The 27,119-nt window shown below is 42.2% G+C and overlaps 1 protein-coding gene across 1 annotated transcript in view; it reads right to left on the reverse strand.

Annotated features, from left to right (window-relative positions):
- Positions 1 to 27,119, reverse strand: part of Grasp65 (Golgi reassembly-stacking protein 2) — a 133,650-nt gene that overhangs the window by 33,216 nt on the left and 73,315 nt on the right. The window contains exons 2-4 of the mRNA XM_080282379.1: positions 20,849 to 20,929; positions 20,523 to 20,726; positions 6,170 to 6,387 (exon numbers count right to left, since the gene is read on the reverse strand). Of these exons, the coding sequence (XP_080138505.1) occupies positions 6,170 to 6,387; positions 20,523 to 20,726; positions 20,849 to 20,929 (503 nt within the window). The remainder of the gene's footprint in view (positions 1 to 6,169; positions 6,388 to 20,522; positions 20,727 to 20,848; positions 20,930 to 27,119) is intronic.

Raw genomic sequence — 27,119 nt, forward strand, 5'->3', positions numbered from 1 at the left:
AGCTATCTGGATATTTCACAGGTAGCTGGGGCTCTAAGATTAATAGCCTGGGAATTCTCTTGCCTGTCAGTGGAAGCAGGAGGCTGGGTATTTTGGCAGTCTACCTGTCGTTGTCTACAGCTAGCCCTGGTTCCCTGCTGGGCAGCAACATGAGCTGCAGTGGTCAAAACCCATCGCCAGGTCTGGCAAGCCTGGAGTCAACATCTATGCACAGCACTGGGGGAACGATGTCGTTGCCTGGACACTGAATGCAATCGGACCATCTTGTCAGAAAAAAGGAACATCTGGAACTCCTTCTGTGCAAGTGTCTCTTTCTCTAGTTCCTCCGCTCGAATTTGGCGGTTACTGAAGGCAATGGCTGGCCATCCAACCACATACTCCTTCCCCCTCTGTTGAGATGGCCTCCACCTACTGGATGACTTGTCCAAGGCAGAATTCTTGTTATCATTTTTCCATACTCAGTTCGGCCTCCCATTAGCCTTAACCTCATCCACCACCTACGAGGAGATACAGCACAATATCTTGGCTCCCCCTGCCTTCAACATGGATTCTCCATTCACTGCCTCTGAGCTGGCCAGGGCACTAGCCTCCCTACCTATGGGTTGGGTTGTAGGCCCTGACATGGTGGCCAATGAATTCCTCCATCTCTTTCCTTGCCAGGTGAAGAACAGCCCCCTGGACATTGTCAACCACAGTTCGCATCAGGGTGTGTTCCTAAGGGACTGGAAAGAATCCATGCTATTGCCATTAATGCATGTGGAAGCTGCTGGAGAAGTTGGTGGTGTGTTGCCTCTTGTGGTGGCTGGAATCTATGTCACTCATTTTGGAGGAACAGTGCGGATTTCGCCCTCGCCAAGGCACCATGGATATTTTGTGTCAATTGGAGCACCTAATTCATGATACCTACGGCAGATGGAAATTCATGATGACCACTTTCATTGACCTGAAGGGGACACTCAACTCCACCCCTCACTTGGATATATTCCTCAAGCTCTCCTGATGTGGAGTCACTGGCTCCCCTCTAGCATGGTTCAACAACTTCCTGTTGAACTGCAGCTTCAGGGAGTGCCTCAAGGATCACCACTGAACCTTCTCCTCTTCATTGTCATGATGTCTGACCCACCAAGCAACTCTGATGCCACCTACCTGGTTTATGCCGATGACATCACCATCATCAGCCAAGCAGCCACCTTTGCAGAATCCCAATAGCGTGATCAGCTTGCAGTGTCCAGTTTCGAGGAATGGACCCACAGGTGGGACACGAGTGATGGTTTTTACACCACACCGCCTACCTCCAAAACCAGGCCTCAAGATCTGACTGGAGGTGGTGCCAGTCATAAGAGAATACACCCTTCTGGGTCTTCATCTGGATGAACCAATCCTCACCTGCAGCCGCCATGTAGAATATCTATGGAATTCTTGCGCCAAGCTGCTGGATGTCATGAAGAGCCTGACGAGGTCGTGCTGGGGTGCCAACCGAGACCTGCTCCTGGCCTAATAAAGAATCACCATACTTTCCAAAGTGAGCTATGGGTCTGCAATCTATAGCTCAGCTTCCAAAATCCAACTCCGGAAGCTCGACACTGTCCAAAATACGGCACTGAGGGGCATTTTGTTCTTTCCCTGCTGTGTCTGCATGCCGAAACTAGTGTTCCTCCACTCCCTCTCACCAGGATGAAACACTTCTTGGCCATTCAACTGTCTCCCCCTCACCACACACTGCAAGCTCTCCATACCACTGTGGGGACTGACCCTTTGAACCCGACCTGGCCCACCAAATCCAGACAGCCCTTATTAATCCAAGCTCTCCAAGCATACCACACACTGTTACATCAGCCTCCTCCCCATCATCCACTGGCATCAGTATCTCCTATCCCTCCTTGGTGGGACCTCTCAACCATGGACTCCCTTCAGCACACAGAGTCTTTCAGCAAGTCCCAGGATGGACATCTTGCCCCCCCCCAAGTCTTTCAGGAGCTGGCATCCACCACCTATGCAAACCACCTGGATGTCTACATGGATGACTCCCATTCCCCAGCCCCTGCTGCATCAGAGGCAGAAGTACAGGTATACCTCGATATATGATACCCCTAGATGCGATACCCTGGTTTAGCGATGGAGGTAGAAATACCACCATATCCCACCTAACTATGGCCATACCCTAATTTCATGATGGGTTTATTTATTTTTTTTTACCGATTTTTATATTTTAGACTTAAATTTTGTTTAGGTTGATTTATAAACTGTTTTTAGACTTACAGTAATGTGTTTCAGTCATAGGTGGAGGTGAACACTGTCATCTTGAGATCCAGTTTACTAAGTTTCATTTTTTCCAGACATATTTGACAATTTTCACCTGACAACACCTCACGTGCACTCGTTCGCTAATTTTCGCTGTTTTTTTCCCCTTGAAATATGCCCTATAATCTATTTTCGTAATAAATATACATGTAAGGAGGGAAGGGAGAAGCCTAAGTGATATTTACATTCACCTGGAACTACCTAATTTATAACGTATTGTCTAGATTTCCTGCCAATCATATCAGTGCTAGACTTAGCTGTTTCAAGCAGTAATATTGGTAACTCTGAATAACCCCTTAGCAGGCCTCTACGCTGGCCCTCCGTTATCAGGTTACTCTCAACTTCCGAAGCGAGAGTACGTATGTTTCTTCTTGCTGACTTCAAGGCCTTTTTTCACCCCCATGCAGATGGCCCTGTGACCTTTACCCCCTACTAAACCTCGTGTGGAAAGAGGTAAAGGGCTGACAATTGATAAAAGAGTGACTACGATCTTTCTATTGAGTAAAACAGTGCAAGTGGAATTGTAAATAATGTGTAAATAATGTGTAAACAGCAAGTGAAAGTAATGAATGTAAATATACGTGAACAATGGAAAATAGTTTTATAAGTTATTTCAAGTGACAGTGCACAACACAGTGTAAATAAAATAGAAATGTAAATAACGTAAATAAAATAGAGAACGTAAATAGAAATGTAAATGAGTAGTATTATAAGAATACGAGTATATACCCTAGGAGTAATGAAAGTGAAAGTTTCACTCTAGCATGTCTGAATGCTATGAGTTATGAGAGTGAAGATGAAAGTGACATTCACTCTCAATGCCAGTATACAGGACGAGAAAGTGAATGCTATGTATTTTACTGAAAGAAATTGAATCCCTACAGTGACAATAAACTAATACTACTGAAGGAAACTTATGAATAAAGACTGTAGATATATATAAGTGTTATATAGTAATAGAAATATAAAGTGTGAGGGGTTTTATGAATAATAAATGACAGACTACTAAGAGCGACCTAGTGCCAGTGCGACGATCAGACGCGCTCGTAATTTCCATTGCTTTCACAGTGGTTTTTTTTTTTAGTATGGATCCCGAACTACTTGAAAATTGTAGAATAGTGTTTATAGTGTTTGTATCTGGCTGTGGTAATCATATTACGGGTTGTCGGGAAGTGTAAAGTGGAGACTTCGTTACCCTACTTCAGAGGTCTCCACAAGTCCTACGGTAACCGACGAAGGCTCAACAATCATTCCAGGAGAAAGCTGAAGGTATGTGCCATAAGCATATGTAATTTTATTATTCTAGGACTAATAACTGATATTTGGCAAATATTTTTTGAGAGTCTGTCAGAGCCCAAATAACCCCGCGGCACACGCAAGTCATTGGTAAACAAGCCCGCGGTGTAGGGGTTAAATAAGCTGATCAACAAAAGACGAGAAGAAAAATGAAACAGAAACATGGATCAGATCAAAGAAACCATCAAAAATGGTAAAAGTCTGAAACAGGTCTGAAGCAAAATGACACTAGGAAAGCAACAAATGACATCACTGAAAGAAAAAAATGATAATATCATTAAATGCAGAGACAAGATGGTGAAGAGAGTTGAAGAATTTTACAGAGAACTGTATGCATCAAAGACAGTATTACCAACAGCTAACTTTTCAGTTGACACAAGTGAAATACCTGAGGTAACACCAGACGAAGTAAAAATTTGTCTAAAATATGAAAAGAGGAAAGGCTCTGGGAGAAGATGGAATAGTAATAGATTTACTGTTGGATGCAGGTGTAAAATAGGCTTGCTCATTTATATACCCACTGTATAAAACTGAAGAAAATTCCCAAAACATGGTGTAATGCAATAGTTATTTTACTCTACAAAAAAGGTGACTCAAAAGATCTTAGTAACTATCAACCCATTAGCTTATTATCAGCCATTTACAAACTCTTCACTAAAGTCCTTACGAACAGAATAACAACAATTTTGGAGGAAAACCAACCTCGTGAACATGCAGGATTCCGAAGCGGGTATTCGACCACTGATCATCTACACACAATGAATCAGCTAATTGAAAAAACTACAGAATATAATAAACCACTGTGCTTAGGTTTTGTTGATTGCGAAAAGGCTTTTGATTCAGTGAAGCACAGAGCAATTATAAATTCATTGTGAGAACAAGGAGTGAATGAGAACATTGTAAAACTGCTTGAAAACATATATAAAGAGGGAATGGCTATAGTTAAATTAAATAAGGACTCGGAAAAAACTAAGATTGAGAAGGGCGTGCGTCAGGGAGATACAATTTCACCAAAATAATTTACAGCATGCCTAGAAAGTATTTTCAGAAAGCTAGACTGGGAAAACAAAGAAGTGAGCATAGATGGAGAAAAGCTAAACCATTTAAGATTTGCAGATGACAGTGTCCTAATCTCAGAAATGGCGGAGGCATTGCAAGAAATGTTAAATGACCTGAACAGAGAAAGTCTGAAAGTAGGACTGAAGATGAACCAAAGTAAAACTAAAGTACAGTAATGTTTAATCCACAAACACCAAAGAGCGTCATCAGAATAAGGGATGAAATTCTTGAAGAAGCTGAGGAGTACAACTACTTAGGACAAGTACTAAAATTAACGAAAGATCATGATAGCGAAATAAAAAGACGAATTACAATTGGATGGAAAGCTTTTGGTAAACATAGAGACATTATGAAAAGTAGCTTGTCAGTTTGTATGAAACGAAAAGTATATAACAAATGTATATTTCCAGCTATGACGTATGGTTGTGAGACCTGGAAACTAACAAAATCAATGGAAAATAAATTAATCTGTTCTCAGAGAGCAATGGAAAGGTCAATGTTGGGAATATCTTTAAGAGACAGGAAAAGATCAACTTGGGTGAGAGAGCAGACTAAAGTCAAAGGTACTATAGAAGTTTAAAAGAACAGAAATGGAGGTGGGCAGGCCATATAGCAAGAATAAGAGATAACCGATGGAGCAAGAGGCTGACACCAAGAGATTGTAAGTGTAGCAGAAAGAGGCCAGACAGGAGATGGAGAGATGAGATAGAGAAATTTGCAGGGAAAACTTGGCAAAGATTGACTCTGTCAAGGAATTCACGGAAAAGGTTGGGGGAGGCCTTTGTTCAGCAGTGGACTAGTTATGCCTGATGACGACGACGATGATGATGATGATGATGATGATGATGATATATATACTGTATATGACTGGACAGATAGATAGATAGATAGATAGACTGATATATATATAATATATATATATATATATATATATATATATATATATATATATATAATATACAATAAAACCTCGATATAACGGACTTCAATAGACCGAAATTCGCTTTTATCGGACTTGAGGAGCTACCAGGCTAAATTCCTATATATCGGAAAAAGTCCGATAAAGCCAGAAGCAGTCTGTACTGCCTGACCACTTCAGCTATGTTCGCCACAGTAAGCTAAATAAAAGACATGTTTATCAGTGTACAGTACAGTATTATTATATACAGTATATTATACCATTTGATTAATGTAGTAAAGCTATAATACATTATAGTACTGTAATGGTAGTCAAAACAAGTTAACAACCATTCACATGATTTGGACTAATGTCTGATATATTGGAAAAAGTCCAGATTAGCAGGGAGAAGTCCGGATGTCGCTTTTATCTGAATTTTGCATTTTTCGGAATGGTTTGGGCCCTAATTAGTCTGTTATAGTGAGGTCTTACTGTATGTGTATATACAGTATATATATATATATATATATATATATATATATATATATATATATATATATATCATTAGATAGATGGACAGATACTGTACTGTAGATATGTATATACTGTACTTACCTTCCTGAACCTCCCCACTGAGTGTCAGGAGTAACAGTCACCTCCCTACATGAGTCTGTTTCAACATTGTACACATAAAGCTTGAGTGGTCGTCCCTCATGAGCCTCTATAAGTGAGAAAAGGTCCTCACTCTCATGTAAGACAGAGTCAGCTCCAATTATGTAGTCCTTGTGGCCTTGGAGTCCAGCTATATCAGCTGGTGAATTAGGTTCCACATCCTGCAGGAAAAAATAATAATATTTCATCAAACCATCCACTCTCCAATCTAATATATATACATACATACACACACACATATCTATCTATCTATCTATCTATCTACCTATCTATCATCCAATCCTACATTGTCCCATGAGGAGTGTAAGAGCCCGGGGCTAGGCAGTTGGTCCCGACATTTAAGATGAGAGTGACCAGCCTCACTCATCCCTGAGCGGCATTACACAAGCAATCAACCCCAACCACCCTTTGGATATAAACCTTCACCGGCTCAATTCGATTGGAGTGCAATAATTACCCACTAAACCACCAGGTGCCAAAATTTGGTTATATGGTTACCACCCAGCAAAGTAAATGGTTTCCTGTTGTACAGGAAACCATTTGGCTTGTCACTCAGTGTAAAGTCACCCACAGGCAGAAGGAAGAGAAAAGAATGAAGGAAAGAAAGACAGAAGAGGGAGTGTAAAGTTGCCCATTGGCAGAAGGACAAGGAAAGAATGAAGTAAAGGAAGACAGAAGAGGATGGAAGGTAAGAGGGATGGAGGAGAAGAAAGAGCAGACACTCAAGAGCAGCACTACATCGAGTGAGTGGATGGTGAGCGCTCTCACCTACCACAAAATATATAAACAGTACAATCCCAGCTATCCGGTATCCAGACAAACGGAATACTCAGAACAACGGGAAAATTCAAGGGCTGGTAAAAATGTCAGTAAGTTATAACTGTGCACCAATTTGAATGGACCGCCAAACTGCCGTTTGATCGTGTCACACGAGGCTGGGTGAAGTCAGACAAAGCGAGGTGAAAGCATTTCTGGCTAATGTAAATCCCTAGCAAATCCTCTTAACCACCCCTCCTCTCCCCCTCTTTCCCCTACTTGAATTCAGTCATCCTCCACACCCTCCAAAAATCACCAGTCTGCGTTTTGCCACCAGACAGTAAACAAGCTCTCTTGCTATTGTGTTCCACTGACAGACGGTAATTTGTACACTCCAAAATGCCTAAAGTGCAAACTAAACGTAAGCGTATCGTGCTTACCTTGAAACAGAAGCTGGACATATGCAACAGACTTGAAAAAGGCGAACATTATAAAACACTAATGGCTGAATATAAATGTTAATAAGAATGAAAGTTTACTTTGTTGGAAGAAAAATAAATAAATAATATGCCTACATTTCATACATACATCATTTATTTTATTTTCTGCAAAACAGCTGAGTGGCGGGTGAGGGGTGGAGTGATGGAGGTCAAGTGGGGAAGAAGAAGAACAGTCGGAAACGTAAACAAACTCACGTGGGGGCACAGGTGTCATGATAATTCTACAGTGCAGTCTTAACACATCATCAGTTCACTAATAAATGTTCGAGCTTTTATTTCTTTATTTTATTTTTCAATTTTTATGAGTACAGTACATATAATGAAAATACAGTAATTCGGTAAACAATGGACTGGTGCAATTTGCAGTATTGCAAATTGCTAGACATTGCACGCACGTCCGTTATGACCATGGTGTGTGTTTACAAGGCAGTTTTTCAGGCGGAATCTCTTAGTATAACCCCTAATGTGACTGGTGAGTACCTGAACTGTATTTACTGCTGTGATAGCCTTTGTATAGATTTGACTTGAAAATCAGAAATACGGGAAAAATCTGTAACCGGGAAGGTAAATTCCCCAAGCCACCCGGTTAACTGGGATTGTACTGTATATATATCATCATCATCCAATCCTACATTTCCCCATGAGCAGCATAGGGGCCCAGGGCTAGGCAAGTTGGTCCTGACATTGAAGATGAGAGTGACCAGCCTCGCTCATCCCAGAGTGGCATTACGTGAGCAATAAACCCCAACCATCCATTGGATATAAACCTTCACCGGCTCAATCCGACTGGAACTCTGTAATTACCCACTAAACCACCAGGTGCCAAAATTTGGTTATATGGTTACCACCCAGCATAGTAAATGGTTTCCTGTTGTACAGGAAACCATTTGGCTTGTCACTCAGTGTAGAGTCACCTGTAGGCAGAAGGACGAGGAAAGAATGAAGGAAAGAAAGAAAGAAGATGGAAGGAAAGAAGGATGGAGGAGAGGAAAGGGCAGACACCCGAGACCAGCACTACATCGAGTGAGTGGATGGTGAGCGCCCCCCACCTACCACAACATATTTTATATATATATATATATATATATACAGTAAACTCGCCCCGAACATGTTCTCGCCGAACGCGCTCGCAATTATACGTGGTTAGTGCTGGGATACGTATAAGACAACGTAAGATTAAAGAACCATTACGAAAACTATAAATTTACGCAGGACAGGCGGACTTTGAAAGGCCATATCCTTGAACATCAGTGCAGCACCACGCACGGTTTGTTTTGATCACGTGATCGTGTCCTGCTTTTCCACAGTACTGTATTTGTAAGTTAAATATTTACATTACTGTTCTGGTAAGTTTATGTACAAGTTAAAGCACTATTAAATAACGTTAAAGCAAGAAATAAAGCCTTATAACCAGTTTACCTGATAGGCATCGGAATATTGTCTTTTTTATTTGTTCGTTAAAGATTTGCTGCACTGATTTTCCACGGTACTGTATTTGTAAGTTAAATATTTACTGTTCTGGTACATAAGTTAAAGCACTTAAATGAAGTTAAAGCATTAATTAAAGCCTTGTAACCAGTTACCCTGATTTATATGATTATCCATGATCAGCGGGCTCTGAGACAATTCTCCGTCAAGTCAATTCTCCGTCAGACAATTCCCCATCAAGACTTCGACGATTCCCCGTCAGGACAATTGGCACCCTGAACGATTCCCTGTCATTCTATAAATATACTTATTTCGCCTTTGAATTATATTTTAACATCACCCACAGCTGTCTTCATTAATGACGGCAAATTGTCTTGTTATTGTTGTGATGGCGAATTGACTTGATGACGAATTGTCCCGAAACCAATCGGCATCGGAATGTTGCCTTGTGTTTACGCATTTGTGTGTTGAAGTTTTGCTGTGCAGTACTGTATTTGTAAGTTATAACTTTAAATAAACCTTCTAACCACTTAAAGTGCTTCATATTGATTACCAATGGCATATAATAGCAAAACACCATATTTAGGGGGTCTAGGGAGCAAAATAAGGAGTAGTTAAAACTTACGTGGTTTCACGCCAAATGCGCCACAGTTGGAACGAAACTTTCGCATTAGGGGTGAGTTTGCTGTATATATATATATATATATACTGATTGCATTGCGCAGTTGACCCTTGTGCGGTGTGATGTGGTGAGGAGCTGTCCGTTCTCGCCTTTGGAGCTCAGATGCGAATGAATGTGTTTGAATGGATGAGTAAATGGAGAGTGAGTCGTCCTGTCTCGGCTACCTCCCTTTCCTTGGGGGAAGCAGCCTAGGTATATAGATATATATATATATATATATATATATATATACAGTGCTCGTCAGAAGTATCGAGCGCCCTGCGTCCCTCCTACGAAACAAACCTTTCAACATTGAAAAAACATATAAATAATGCATTTTATTTACCTTTAGTGCTTCGTACGGTATCCTTTACGCTTCTTCACGGACCTGAGACTACTTGGAAGTGAAAGGGCGAGGTTCCTGAGGTGCTGGAGGGGTATTTTGTCCCAGGAGTCATGAATGGCGACTTCCAGCTTAGGCAGAGAGCTCACGTCCTTCCCATGGAGATTCTTCTTTACAAGGTACCAGAGGTTTTCAATTGGGTTGAGGTCTGGGCTATTTCCTGGCCAGTCATTCATGAATGATACCTTGCAGTCACGAAGCCAATTGGTGACTGATTTGGCCTTATGAGCAGGTGCACCGTCCTGCTGAAACACTCGTGCACCTGTTAGCTCGAATGACCCAGGTAAATGATCACACAGAAGCTCCAGATAAACATCCTGATTCACTCTGCAGTTCTTGGGAAGCACAACAAGCTTCCCCAAACCTTTACCAGAAAAACAACCCCATACCATGAGTGAATCAGGATGTTTAACTGTGCTTTCAACGTACCGTGGGTCAAGTGGGTCACTACCTTTGCGCCGGGACACACGTGCTCCTCTGTTACAGGTAACACTAAACGGTGCCTCATCAGACCACAACACTGACATCCATTGCTCCTCACCCCAGTTAAGGTATTTGTTAGCAAAGGCAAGCCTACAAAGTTCCTGGTATCGAGTGGGAAGAGGCTTTCTCACAGGCCTGTGACTTGTGTAACCAAGTTCATGGACCCTTCGAGACACTGTGCACACAGAAACCTCACCAAACACTTCTGGGTTGCTCTCCTTTATTTTCCTTGCACTCACACGAGGATTAGACTCCACTGCACGTTTTAAAACGTTAAGAGACCTCGGGGAAGTTTTCCAAGGCCTACCAGACTGCGGTTTCATTGTGGGAATGTCACCACTGTTTTCCACTCGAAAACGCGCGCACCACCTACGCACTGTCGATCAAGCCACGCCAACCAATTCACTAATTTTCTTTGTTTGGTGGCCTGCCTCCTTTAGAGCAATGATCTGGGATATGATTTCACTCGATAGTTCATGGGTAGGTGCTATAACAAAGTGGAGAAAGCCAAACCACTGCAGGACACTCGGTAAAAAATGGCGCAAAAAGAGAGGGAGACGCTGCGGAGTTCCTCTTTCTCAGGCAGCCTGTAGGCAACTGAGGTGGAAACCAACCAGTGCGTAGGAAGGCCTCAGAGTACCGTGACGTCATGCTAGCACCACAAACTTCTGGCTCAATTTTTACTACCAAAAACAGTTGATTCTTTTTTGGCCATAAGTATTGCGCGCCCAGCCATAGGCACTCGATACTTCTGACGAGCACGGTTATATATATATATATATATATATATATATATATATATATATATATATATATATACAGTATATATACATATATATATATATATATATATATATATATATATATATATATATATATATATATATATATATATATATATATATATATTCTGTGTATATATATATATATATATATATATATATATATACAGTATATATATATATATACAGTATATATATATATATATATATATATATATATATATATATATATATATATACAGTATATATATATATATATATATATATACAGTATATATATATATATATATATATATATATATATATATATATATATGTGGCTGGGAAATGGCTGGGAGAAGGAGGGAGGTGAGAAGACAGGAAGAAATCAGTAGGATAGAAGTTGTGGAAACAATGAAGAAAGTTAAATCGGGGAAAGCCCCAGGAATTGATGGAGTGTGTGGTGAAATGCTGAAGCAGGGGGAAGAGATAGTAGTAGAATGGATGTGGAAGATGTGCAGATTGGCCTGGGAGGAAGGTAGAGTCCCGGAGGATTGGAAGTCAGGTATAATTATTCCCTTGTACTAAGGAAAAGGGGAAAAAGAAGTGTGTGGTAATCACAGGGGCATTTGTCTTCTTAGTATAATAGGAAAAGTGTATGGTAGAATACTTATTGACAGAGTTAGAGAAAGAACAGAGAAATTAGTTGGAGAAGAACAGGGAGGCTTTAGGAAGGGAAGAGGTTGTGTAGATCAGATATTCATTCTTAGATCTTTAGTGGAAAAGTTTCTAGAGAAGGGAAAGAAGTTGTATGCGGCTTTCATGGATTTGGAGAAAGCATATGACAGGGTGGATAGACAAGGATTGTGGAAAGTGTTAAGAATATATGGAGTAGATGGGAAGTTGTTGAATGCTGTGAAGAGTATGTACGATGGTGCGAAGGCTGCAGTGCGTGTGGATGGTGAACTAAGTGAATTTTTCTCTTTGAAAGTTGGGTTGAAACAGGGATATGTCATGTCTCCATGGTTGTTCAATCTGTACATGGATGGGGTAATAAAAGAGGTACAAGGTAGGGTAGTGGATGTTGGAGTGGCCCTGGTGAGAGAAGATAGTGTTTGGAAACTCCCTGTACTGTTGTTTGCAGATGATACTGTGTTGTTGAGTGAAGACGAAGGGGAGCTGCAAGGCTTGGTGGATGAGTTTGAGAGAGTGTGTAAGAAATGGAATCTAAAGGTGAATGTAGGGAAGAGTAAAGTGATGGTCTTTGAGAGAGGTGAAGTCAGTGAATGGACAGTGAGGTTGGATGGTGAGGAATTGGAAAATGTGAGTACATTTAAGTGCTTGGGTAGTGTGATTAGTAAAGATGGAGGTTTGGAGGGTGAAGTGCTTGAAAGGGTACAGCAGGGAAGAAAGGTAGCTGGTTCTTTGAAAGCAGTGATAAGAAACAGGGAAGTGAGCATGGAAGTGAAAAAGTTACTACATGACAGTATTGTGATACCAACTCTAACGTATGGAAGTGAAGCTTGGACATTGTTGGAAGGAAACAAGTCAAGAGTGAGAGCAGTGGAAATGAGTTATTTAAGAGGAGCATGTGGAGTCACATGGAGAGACAGGCTGACGAATGAGGATATAAAGGAGCGTTGTGGTGTTGATCTGGATGTGATAGGAAGCGTTATGAGGAACACACTGAGATGGTTTGGCCATGTGGAGAGGATGGAGGGTGAAAGACTGACGAAGAGAGTGTATGTGAGTAAGGTGAAGGGGGGAAGAGGGAGGGGGAGGCCAAGGATGAGATGGAGGGATGGGGTGGAGAGGTATATGAGAGAGGGGGGTGTGAGTTGGGAGCAGGGCAGTGAAATGGCGGGGGACAGGGCGACTTGGAGGCGATTTGTTTGTGGCCACCCCAAACCGGATTGAGGCGTCTGGCAATAGATAGATATATATATATGGTATATATATATAGCCTTTATCATTCTTTTTCTGTGCTTGCCCTCCTCTCTTCCTATATCTCCCATCCTTCCTGTCACTTCTAATTGCTCTTCTTTCCTTTACAGGTGGCTTTACATTGAGTTACAAGCCAAATGGTTTCCTGTAAGCCAAGAGACCACTTACAACGCTGGGTGGTAACCATATAACCAACCCATACGTGCTCCCTACGCATCAACAAGTGGGTTGGTGGAAGGTTTGTGCCTCTCCCCATAAAACCAATAACTCAAAGTCAAATGGCCCCCCTTTACAGGATCATGGCATCTGGGAATAGAGATAGAGATAGACAGTTGGGCTGAGCTTGGGAAAGTTTATAGCCAGGGGGTGGTTGGGATTTACTGCTAACGTAATGCCACCCAGGGATGAGTGAAGCTGGTCACTTTCAACCTGCCTTGGCCCAGGCTCTTACGCTCCTCATGGGGCAACACAGGATTGGATGATAAATGAATGATGATTAATATTAAGTGTTTGGACATATGTGTGACCTCATAATGTGTACTATATACTGTACCTGACTTCTGACAATAATATACTGTATAAGCATTTTTGACTTATGATCAAACTGATTTACGATGGCTCCATCAGAGCTTAACCCCATCATATGTCAAGGACTATCCGTATTTATTTTTCATCATCATCCGAACCTCCTTCCCACCCTAGGGCAGGGTGAGGAGCAGCAATGTCCAGACAGCCCAAATTTGCCCAATCCAATGGGCCACCCTTCCATTCACTCACCATTCAAGCCCCCGGAACCCTGGCTCTAACTGACACGCCAAAAACATTCACCACATACTGCACATAAACGTACCCTTGGACAGAATCAATCAGGACGCTGTCAAGTTAAAAGGGGGTGCCAAATCCCTAATCAAGTGCTTCTCCTCGCAATATTCTTCTAGTCAGCTCGATCTCTTGTCAGTCCCCTAGCTTCATCGACTTTCAAACTTCTCTTCCTCACACACTCATCCACCATATCCCTCCACATTCTCCTTGGCCTACCTCGCCTCCTCCCTCCTTCAAATTCGCTCAGATATACCTTTTTCACCACTCAACTGTTATCCATTCTCTCCACATGACCATACCATCTCAGTACACTCTCTTCAATTCTGGTGTCCACAGACTTCCTCACTCCACATCTTTCACGAATCACATTATTTCACATCCTAATTACTCTCTGTACTCCACATACATTTTTCAGCAGTCCCATCTGCACTGCTCTCGCTTTGACTTTTCATTTTCATGCCACACCACAGTCACACATCCATATGTTAAAGCTGGCACTAACACTCCTTCATGTATGCCTCATGCAGCTGCAACACTCAAGCCTCTGTTTCTTATCGAGGCCTTCATTGCACCAGCTATTTTCCTTCCTTGTGTCACTCCATTTTCCACTTCTTTTGCACATTTTCCTCTCTTTTCTATCACTGTACCCAGGTATTTGAACTCTCTCACCAATTTCAGTCTCTCTCCATTCACTGTAAGATCACACCGGGAGTCATATTCTCTCTCAATAACCCTCACTTTACTCTTTTCTACATTTACTCTCAAGACACGATGTTCACAGACATAGGAAAAATCTGCACCAGTCTACCAAGTTCTTGTTTGGTATTTGCTAGTAGTACTGCATCATCAGCATACAACAAATTTGAGATAATACATCCATCACCATTCATTGCCAACGCCATCCCCCTCTCTATTACTCGTGTTTTTACTTCCCTCATCACTTCATCCATATATATACACTGAACAACCATGGAGACATCACACAACCTTGCTGCATGCCCACACTGATCGTGAACCATTCATTTAGATGCTCATTTACCCTTACATCATAAAACTCTTGGCGGCACCTAGCAGCTTACCATCTACATCGCACATGCTCAAAACCTTCCACAATCCTTCTCTAATTTGTCATATGCTTTTCGCAGATCCATGAATGCCATAAACACCTTATAGTCCTTCCCACAAGTCATCTCCACTATCTGTCTCTGCAAATATTTGATCCACACATCCTCTGCCACTCCTAAAGCTACCCTGTTCATCACTCACTAGGACTTCTGATATCTCTCTTACTTTCTCTATAATAATTCTTCCATATACCTCCCCAACCACACTCAATAATCTTATGCAATGATAATTCTTGCACTCGCTTCGCTCACCTTTATTTCTGTACAGAGGTAAAATCACAGTCTTTTTCCACTCTGCTGGTACAGTTTCACTCATCCATGCCTTTTTACATATCATCAACAAGCACTTCATTGCACTCTTTTCACTACACTTAATCATCTCTGCATTTACCTTATCAACCCCAGCTGCTTTCCCATTTTTCAGCCATTTCACAGCACTCTTCACCTGTGCGAGTGTCACATTTCCTATTACTGTATTCCTTCTCTGCACACCCCCAAAACCAATCATGTTTGCAGTGGCTCTACTCTCTCTATTCCCATTCATCAGGCTTTCAAAATATTATTTCCAGCTGGTTCTTACTTCATTCCCATGGGTTAATAATCTACCACTTACATCCTTCACATTTTCACTTTTCTTTCTGCTGTCACTTCTATATTTCCACATCTCTTTCTAGTAGAACTTCCTATTTGCAGAGTAATTTGAGTACATTTTTCTTCCTAGATCATCATTTACCTCCTCCTTTTTCCTCTTCACTTGTCTCTTTAAGTGTTTCTTGCTCTCAATATATTCAGTTATTTGAACTGAACCCCTGTCCTGTAACCATTCTACCCACTTCTTCCTCTTCTCCTCTACTGCTCTCTTAACCTCTTCATCCCACCATGCTGTACCTTTCTTCTTTGTTGTTACTCTTTCCACACCACATGCAGCTTTAGCATTCCTAACTAAACAATCCCTATGTGCATTCTACAAGCTGTCCAGATTCACTGCATTCCTTTTCACTGATTCTAACTCCTCCCCTACTTTGGTCCTGTATTCATCCGCCATTTCTTTGATCCTCAGCTTCTTGACTTTCAGTCATTCTCCCTGACTGCTCCTCTCTCTCCTGGTCCACCTCACTCCTCTCAGCTTGATCTTATATACCACAATCATATGATCTGACAGACCCCCACATTGTCCTCTCATGGTCCTCATATCGGCAACCAATTCCAGCATCGATCTCTCTAGGAGCACATAATCAATCAGGCTCCATTCAATATGATCCCCGTTCCCTCTTTACCATGTATATTTATGTGCATCTTTGTGTTTGAAATATGAGTTACAAATGCACAACCTCCTCTCCTGATACGTATCCTTCAGTCGCTTCCCATTATCATTTTCTCCTGGCACTCCATTACAACCCATTATGTCATCCTCAAGACCAGTGCCTACTCTTCCATTCATATCACCCATTACGATCACTTTATAGCTCCTGGTTATCGCTCCCACTGCATCATCCAGCTCATCTCAAATCCTGTCCTCCCCTCTCTCACTCCTGTCATCACAAAGTGCATATGCTACAATCACAGCCACTTTCACCTTCTCAAACTTGAACTTGACATACATACATCTCGAGCTAAACCACTTTACTTACACATATTTACGATCTTTTCTGATGCTTAGATGCATTAAGAGGCATGGTTGGCATGGAAGCACTCCCTCATACATAGGTCAACCTTGCACTCTGTACGCAAACATAGTCCTAACTTTCTTCCTCATCCATCCATCCATCCATCCATCATCCAATCCTACGCTGTCCCATGAGGAGCGTAGAAGCCTGGGGCTAGGCAGTTGGTCCTGACATTTAAGATGAGAGTGACCAGCCTCACTCATCCCTGAGTGGTATTGGATGAGCAATAAACCCCAATCATCCCTTGGACATAAACTTTCACTGGTTCAATCCGACTGGAGCACAATAATTACCCACTAAATCACCAGGCACCAAAATTTGGTTATATGGTTACCACCCAGTGTAGTAAATGGTTTCCTGGTGTACAGGAAACCATTTGGCTTGTCACTCAATGTAGAGTCACCCACAGGCAGAAGAGAGAGGAAAGAATGAAGGAATGAAAGACAGAAGAGGGAATGTAAAGTCACCCATAGGCAGAAGGAAGAGAAAAGAATGAAGGAAAAAAAGACAGAAGAAGATGGAAGGAAACAAGGATGCAGGAGAGGACAGGGCAGACACCCGAGAGCAGCACTACATTGAGTAAGTGGATGGTGGGCGCCCCCACCTACCCACAACATTTTCCTTATAATTTTTGCAGTTTCTCACTATAACTATCATTTATTATTACAAAGTTTTAAAGTAACATAGTTACAGTGTTGCCATGTTACAGAATAATAACACCTGACCACCAAAAATAGTCATATATTTACTTATTTTTCTACCACCTATTTCTAGTTATCAAGTTACACAGTAATTTTCTGTATCTGTAAGTATTTAAATTTGGTCTTATAAAACTGGAACAGTCCCAGATAATTTTGTAGAATGTGTCACTTTCACTTATGCTAGTGTGTAGTGCACTGCAATGTCACTCACCACTGTCTCTATATTCACTATTACACTAATTTAATATTTTTGTACATAGGGGTTGTGGTAGGTGGAGGGCGCTCACCATCCACTCACTCGATGTAGTGCTACTTTGGGTGTCTGCGCTTTCCTCTCTCCCATCCTTTCTCTTCTGTCTTTCTTTCCTTCACTCTTTCCTCTTTCTTCTGCCTATGGGTAACTTACACTCCCTCTTCTGTCTTTCTTTCCTTCATCCTTTCCACTTCCTTCTGCCTATAGGCAACTCTACACTGAGGGACAAGCCAAAAGGTTTCCTGTACATCAGGAAACCATTCACTATGCTGGGTGGTAACCATATTATCAAATTATGACGCCTGGTAGTTTAGTGGGTAATTAAGGTGCTCCAATTGGATTGAGCCTGTGTAGTTTTTATCCAAGGGATGGTTGGGATTTATTGCTCACGTAATGCCACCTACAGATGAGTGAGGCTGGTCACTCTCATCTCAGATGTCAGGAACAGTTTGCCTCGCCCTGGGTTCCTACACTCCTCATGGGGCAACATAGGATTGGATGATGGATAGATGGACCTAGCCAGAATACTTCCATATATTTTCAATCTTTTCTGACACTTAGAAGCCTTTGGAGGTGTGATAGGCAAGGAGGCAGTCTCCCATACTTAGGTCACATGCGCTCGAGTTTTAGCACTTCCGCCTCCTCCCTTTGGAGCTGCTGTTAGCGGTGTCACTAGTGGTGGGCATAATCGATTACATCAATTACAAGGTAAAATTTTTCACTAATCGATTATAGTTCCCAGTAATAGATTACCAAATGATTACTCACAGCATAAATTACACATTAAAAATGCATTATAGACACGTGCATTTCAATGGATTTTACCCAATACATATTAATCTGTTTTACAATAAACACATTAATTCATAAAGATACATGTAAAAAACAGGTAGCTGAGACTTAACAGCGTGTGTGTATGAGCAGAATACAAAGCCAGGGCCTCGCACATTCGAGAAGACAAATGCAATAAAACAACAAACTCATTGATGCAGTTTCTGTGTACAACTTAGAACTGTGTGGACTGTGGCGAGTGTGCACTCCACAGCTGCCAGCTGTGTGGCAGTGAGTCATGTGACTGTGCAGCTGGCGGCTCACCAGATGTTATTACTGGTTAATTAAATTTTCAGGTATTAATAATGTTTTCACTTTTCCCGGATCTTTTTCTTTAACTTAATGCTTGGAGAGAGAGAGAGACTACAATGAAGCCATAGTATTTTACCTTATACTGTACTTTACCAATATACCAATATAATATCTTTTTTAAGGTAAAGGTAATCGAAATAATCGATTACAGAAAAAAATCGAGTATCGCCCGTCACTAGGTGTCACTGGGTGGTAGATGATGGCACTTGGCTTGCCAGGCGTGCTTCCCGTCATGTTGTGTGGGGTGAGAAGGGGGATGCAGTCTGGTCTCGATCTATGACTGTTCGCTACGTGATAAAAGGCTAGAACAATAATTCAAATGTTACACTCTTTTTCAGACTAACATTAAAAAAAGTAGTCATGATTTTGCTAGAATATTTTCTATGGCCACCTCTAAGAACTTCATGCGGATGCAGTGACACATGCAAGCTAACAGTCAGCTGTCAGAGTCAAGATGGCTACCCAGTGTTTACAGTCGCTATGATCGTCTGCCTTTCATTCTGTTTTGTGCATGTAAGGCCACTGATACATCACTGCTATTGCCAAATAACACTGCAAGTGCTTAACAAATACTGTAGTGCAATGTGTGACATTAAGTGAAACAATACCTATTTGTGTGTGAAATACTAAAACTTGTTACTTGCAAATCATGTCAACTCAACATACACAGCTTCCCCAGTCAGCTGACTGGGGCAAGATGGCCACCCAGCATTTACAGTTACTGTGATGGCCTGCCTTCTGTTCCATTTTGTGCATGAACTTCCCCTGCTGTGATGGTGTGGGCCAACAAAAAATGAGCTCTGCTTGCTAAAAGGTCCCAGTCAATGAAAACAGCTCACCTGTGCAATGATCTGGGCCAAAGCCCATGAGCCATGTGTGAGTGCATGTTTTTGTGAGTTTTGGGCTTGGCCCAGCTCAGGCCCACAGCAATCAACTTTTGAGCCAAAAATTTTGCTATAATAGCAAGTGAAAATTTTAATTTCCCATGATAATGAAGTCTGCTACATAAAAGGGATGACTGTATACCACACAGTAGTCTCACTGGCTCCCTCATATGAGCAAACAGGGATGGAAACTCCTAACAAACCTGGCCACCCCACATGCATTACGAAGTTAGCCCCGGCCTAAAAAAAAAAAAAAAGTGTAGCAAATTTTTTCTCAAGATTCCATACCCACACAATGAACAAATTTTCTGATTCCCAATTATTTTACATAACAACATGTAACAGTTGTTTAATTATATTAAAAGAATAAACTCTACTTTCTCTATTTTCAATTCTTGTTTTTCATTCTATATCACATATCATTATACAATATTATTTTCTACTTTCTGGTTTTGCAAGCTCTACCTAACCACCATCACAAAACTCTAAAACGAAAAACAAAGATTCATGTATAGATATTATATTCTTCATGTTAGAACAAAATATTCAAATATTTATCATTTTTTCTATTTAATTTCCATTTCACTTAAACAGATTAAAAATTCTAAAAACAGATTAAAACCCTAAAAACTATCACCTAAAATTTTTTCTTATCACAAATTGTGATATTGGTAATCGGCAGTGCAATCCCTGTATTATCAAACCCTGGCAATCCCATACACAGTATCTGGCAAAGAAAATTACTTCCATTCAAGTTAAATCTTACCAGAATATGCCACACATTCTCATTTGCTCCCTCAAATGAGCAAAACCGGATGGACACTCCAAGTAAACCCTGGCCGCCCCACAGGTTAGATGGCGTGATTGAGACTGTGCGAATAGTCTGAGTCTTGCTACTGTACACAGTCATCTTAAGTTCTTTTTCAATGGAGCTCTTCAGCAGTTCTTTCAGTGTGTCATTGTCCTGGTCCTGCAATATGAACACAATGGATCACAAAAATCAAGAACACAATGTTCAAACAAATTTTAATACTGTACAGTAATCACTGTCATTTTTTTTTTTTTTTTTTTTTTTTTTTTAAATATACTCACCAATCTTGTGTTGCCAATAGAGACTATGAAGTCAAAAAATGCCTCAAGTCCAGCAAGTTGTCCAGGGGAGTTCTCTTGAACCTGACAAAGATAGAAAACTGTCAAAATCAGTTAGGAAAAAAATATAATGAAGGCTGCCATGAGAGAGAGAGAGACAGAGAGAGAATTCTTAGCAATCACCTTTCTTCAAAGTGGTGGCATACCATATGTTACATGCTTGACTAAGGCACTTTCCACAATAGGGCAACCCCCAACTTTTGAAAGACCATGAGCAGAAGGTGGGTGAATGTCTGTTGTATACAAGAAGTCAGATGGAGTGGAGAATCAAAAAGGACTATTACTGGAAAGGAATGTACGTACACGATATGGCGGGATGGTTATGCTTGTTGAAGACATACGGAAGAAATTTATTATGAACATGATTGTGCTCCAATCGGATTGAGCCGGTGAAGGTTTATATGCAAGGGATGGTTGGGGTTTATTGCTCACGTAATGCCACTCAGGGATGAGTGAGGCTAGTCACTCTCATCTTAAATGTCAGGACCAACTGCCTAGCCCTGGGCTCCTACGCTCCTCATGGGGCAACGTAGGACTGGATGATGATGAAAGGATCACAATGTTGAAAATAATGCTAGAAAAACTGTTTCACTGAATAGCTGTATATTTTATAAAGGCTCCAACATGCCCACATGCATCGGCCTAGGTCACCTGGTGGTGGCTCTATATGATGCTCGATTCTCGGCAGCCTCCTTATTCAGTCCCTTATCCCTGGGGTCATATTATATGACCTCGTCCCATGTCTTTTTTTTGGTCTGCCTCTCACAACCCTAACCCCAACATTCACACTTACCTTCTGCACCCAACTGTCACTCTGCATCCTCTCATTACGTCCAACCATCTCAATCTACCCCTCCTCATCACAATACCAATACATTCAAGTCCCATCCTTCCTCTCAACTCTTCAGTCACAATCCTAGCCCCCCCCCCCCCGTGTCCTGCAATCAAGGAAACATAACACATCCATCTAATAACTGTAATTCCCGTAGATTTGTGCCTATGAATATCCTCTTCCTTTACTGCCCAGGTCTCACTACCATACAGCATTGCACTGATAACACGTGCCACATAAAGTGAATCTTAGCACAGAGAGAGAGAGCCCTCTCAGTGTCAGGGAGGCAAGAGCTCCACGACCAACTACTCCTTACCCTAACCACAGACATAGCTCCAGCCCCACCTCTAAGACATAACAAGTCCCCCAAGTAATAAATCTCCACACATTCAAGCAACTCTCCAGTAAGATCAATCCTTCTACACCTGTCAATCTTTACATGCTCTTCCCAACACACCACACACATAAAATCAGCATTATTTTGCAACCTACCTCTAATACCACTACATATCTTATGCACACACTTCTTGTAAACACTGCACAAGATGGAGTTATTTCCCACACTCCTGTGGCAAACTGCACAGGGCCATACTCCCCCCTGTTTTGACAGTGCCGCTACCAGCCTTAGATGTCATCACTTTTTTATCCCCAATCAATCGTTCAATCCAGAAGGGGCAAACGCCACTGGGCGCATAGCCTCACTCACCCTCCGACTTCACACACGGAGGTCCCTTTATGCAACCCTCTATGCAGAGACTCTTCCCATCTTTTAAGTATCTCCCAACAAGAGTGATCGACCTGCTCCAGCCGTGAGTTTTGTAACGTTCCCCTTGACCTCCTCCACCGAGTTAACTTGTTCAGGGATCACCGTGTAAGCAGGATCAGCGTCAAAAAAGGGAGTCATGTGCCCATATTGCTGGAGTTGGTGTCGACGTATTATGTGGGTAACAGACCTTGATTCAGCCTCAGGGAGTAGTCATTCATTACACATACAGTTGTACCAGCGATATCCCCATTTACTCTGAAAACCTTGTGCCTCATTTTATATCTCTGTTAAATCCGACATCAACTACACCAGGGTTAGTCATACCGATGATCTACTAAATATATATATATATATATATATATATACAGTAATCACTCCAATATCCGATGTAATAGAGCCATAGGTAGGTCCAGATACTGGTTCTCTCCGGATATTGGGCCCTAGCTTATGGACTTGTACTTATGGACCCTAACTCAGAGTAACATCTATACAACTCCCCCTGGACATGCATAGCACCTATTTACGACCCAAATCACACCAATAAGGCACATAAATGACTGAAATAAATGCAAAAGAAACATAAAATGAGGGTTTAGAAGTAGGTTCATACAATAATACACAATCTGGTGACTGGCTCCTAGACTGGTACTTATGGACCCTAATCTAGCCTAACTCAGAAAAACACCTTCCTACTGCACATGCATAGCTCCTAGCTCCTAACACCCTATTCACACCAATAAAGGACATTAAAGAGTGATATGAGGTAAGTATAGCATGGAAAAAAGTAACAGTATGAAACATTCTTATGTCCGGATAGTGGGGATGTTCGGATATTGGGCATCCCGATATTAGAGTGATTACTGTATATATATCTATCTATCTATCTATAGCCCGACGCCCTAATCCTGCAAAGGGTGGCCACAGACAAAACGCCTCCAAGTCACTCTGTCACCCACCATTTGACTACCCTCCCCCCAACTCACCCCCCCCTCCCTCATATACCTCTCAACTCCATCCCTCCACCTCATCCTCGGTCTACCCCTCCCTCTCCCTCCTTCCACCCCACCTACATACACCATCTTAGTCAGTCTTTCATTCTCCATTCTCTCCACATGTCCAAACCACCTCAGTGTATTTCTCCTAATCTTCTCAACCACATCCACATCTACCCCACAACGTTCCTTCACTTCTTCATTCGTCAACCTGTCGCTCCACATCACTCCATATGCTCCTCTCAAGTAACTCATTTCCACTGCCCTCACTCTTGACTTGTTCCCCTCTTACAAGGTCCACGCCTCGCTTCCATACGTCAGGGTAGGGATCACAATACCATCATGCAGTGACTTCTTAATTTCCATAATCACCTCCCTATTTCTCATCACTGCTTTCAGTGTACCAACAACCTTCCTTCCCTGCTGTACCTTTCATGTACTTCATCCCCCAAAGTTCCATCCTTACTCATCACACTACCCAAGTACTTGAATGCACTCACATTCTCCATATCCTCACCATCCAACCTCACTGCACACTCTGTGACTTCATTCCTCTCAAACACCATAACTTTACTTTTGTTTACATTAACTTTCAGCTTCCTTCTCCTAAACACTGTCCCAAATTCATTCATCAAACCTTGCAACTCCCATTCATCTTCACTCAACAATACTGTATCATCAGCAAACAGCAACACAGGAAGCTTCCAAATCTCATCCTCACTCATTAGAGCCAGCCCCACATCCACTGCCCTACCTTGAACCTCCTTTACAACCCCATCCATATATATATTAAACAGCCATGGAGACATGACACACCCCTGTTTCAGTCCCATATTGAGATCAAAGAACTCACTCAGCTCACCATCCACTCACACCGTAGCCCTAGCTCCCTCGTACATACTCTTCACGGCACTCAACAATTTCACCTCCACTCCATATGTTCTTAATACCTTCCACATACCTTGCCTATCTATTCTGTCATAAGCTTTCTCCAAGTCCATGAAGGCAGCATACACTTTCCTTCCCTTCTCTAGATACTTCTCCACTAAACATCTTTGAACAAATATCTGATCTACACACCCTTTTCCCTTCCTAAATCCCCCTTGTTCTTCTCCAACTAGCTCCTCTGTCATATGCCTAACCCTATCATGAGTATTCTACCATACATTTTACCAATCAAACTAAGAAGGCAAATACCCCTATGGTTACCACATACTTCTCTCTCCCCTTTTCCTTTGTATAGAGGAACAATTATACCTGATTTCCAATCCTCTGGAACCCTTCCCACTTCCCAAACCAATCTACACAACTTCCATATCCACTCCACAACAATCTCACCCCCATACCTAAGCATTTCACCACACACTCCATCAATTCCTGGGGCCTTTCCCAGCTTAATCTTCATCGGTTCCACTACTTCCGCCCTACTGATCTCTCCCTCCCTCCTCTCATCTCTTCTTCTACCAGCCATTCCCCAACCACTTATACTCACACTGCTCTCACTCTCTACATTCAACAAATCCTCAAAGTGTTCCTTCCATCTCCTCAATTTCTCTCTCTTCTCCACCAACAATCTACTATTCCTATCTTTCACTCCCCTATTACTTCCCCTTTCACACTGTCTTACTTTCTTTACCTCCTTCCAAAACAATTTCTTACTCTCCCTCCATTTCACACTCAGGTTCCTCCCAAACTCTTCATCCACTTTCTTCTTACTCTCCGTCACCAGTCTCTTAACCTCCCTTCTCCTGCTCACATATACCTCTCTCTTCTCTCTCTCATCTTCTCCCCTACCTCTACTAGCCAACCATTCACCATATGCCTTCTTCTTTTGTTCCACAGCTCGTTTCACCTCATCATTCCACCATGCTGTCCCTTGCACACCCTTGCATCTCCTCCTCACTCCACAAACCGCCTCACACGCTGTGCCTATCTCTTCCATGAATATCTTACATACATCTTCCACCCCTTCCATCTGCTCTAGCTCATACCTTCCCAATCTTTCTTTCACTATGCTCTTATACTCTGTCATTTTCTCACTATCTTGCAATTTCTCCACTCTTCTCACAGGAGCTGCTTCCTCCTGTCTTCCCCTTCGCCTCCTCAACCACTTTCTTTGCATCTTTACCTTGGCCATCACTAAGTGATGGTCCGAGACTCCATTCCCCCACCCTCTCCACACTCTTGCATCCAACACTTGTCTTCTCATTCGCTCATCCACACACATGTAGTCTACCATTGCCTTTCGTTCAACAAGTTCACCATCCATCCTCCTCATTACTCTCCATGCATACCGGTGGATCATCTTATGACGAAAATAGGTGTTGGCTATTGCCAACCCCTTACAAGCACAGATGTCCACCAAAGCACTACCATTCCCATCTACTTCAGCTGGCACACCCCACTGACCAACCACTCCATCCACTCATACATTCCCAACTTTGCCATTCATGTCTCCAATCAACAGCACTCTCTCGCTCCTCTCAAACTTGTCCATACATGCTTCTACTCTCGCCCAAAACTCATCTTTCACTCTTGCCACTTGATCCTCTGTCGGAGCATACACACATACAATCGCCCATGCTTGTATACCTACAGTGCTCGTCAGAAGTATGGAGCGCCCTGCGTCCCTCCTGAGAAACAAACCTTTCAACATTGAAAAAACATATAAATAATGCATTTTATTTACCTTTAGTGCTTCGTAGGGAAGCCTTTACGTTTCTTCACGGACCTGAGACGTCTTGGAAGTGAAAGGGCGGGGCTCCTGAGGTGCTGGAGCGGTATTTTGTCCCAGGAGTCACGAATGGCGGCTTCCAGCTTAGGCAGAGAGCTCACGTCCTTCCCTTGGAGACTCTTCTTTACGAGGTACCAGAGGTTTTCAATCGGGTTGAGGTCTGGGCTATTTCCTGGCCAGTCTGTCATGAATGATACCTCGCAGTCACGAAGCCAATTGGTGACCGATTTGGCCTTGTGAGCAGGTGCACCATCCTGCTGAAACACTCGTGCACCTGTTAGCTCGAAGGAGTCTGGTAAATGATCAAACAGAAGCTCCAGGTAAACATCCTGATTCACTCTGAGGTTCTTGGGAAGTACAACAAGCTTCCCCAAACCCTTCCCTGAAAAACAACTCCATACTATGAGTGAATCAGGATGTTTAACTGTGCTTTCTACATACCGTGGGTCAAGTGGGTCACTACCTTTGCATGCTCCTCTGTTACAGGTAACACTAAACGTTGCCTCATCAGACCACAACACTGACAACCATTGCTCCTCACCCCAATTTAGATATTTATTAGCAAAGGCAAGCCTACGAATTCTCTGGCTGCTAGAGAGAAGAGGCTTTTTCACAGGCCTGTGACTTGTGTAACCAAGCTCATGCACCCTACGAGACACTGTTCTCACTGACACATCACCAAACACTTCTGGGTTGCTCTCCTTAATTTTCCTTGCACTCACACGAGGATTAAACTCCACTGCACGTTTTAAAACATTAACAGACCTTGGGGAAGTTTTCCTAGGCCTACCAGACCTCGGTTTCTTTGTGGGAACTTCACCACTGTTTTCCTCCCGAAACCGCGCACACCAACGACGCACTGTCGATCGTGCCACACCAACCAATTCACT

The sequence above is a fragment of the Coenobita brevimanus genome, chromosome 93 (genome assembly GCF_032717465.1).
Source record: "Coenobita brevimanus isolate Jiangsu-jjx chromosome 93, ASM3271746v2, whole genome shotgun sequence".
NCBI lineage: Eukaryota > Metazoa > Arthropoda > Malacostraca > Decapoda > Coenobitidae > Coenobita > Coenobita brevimanus.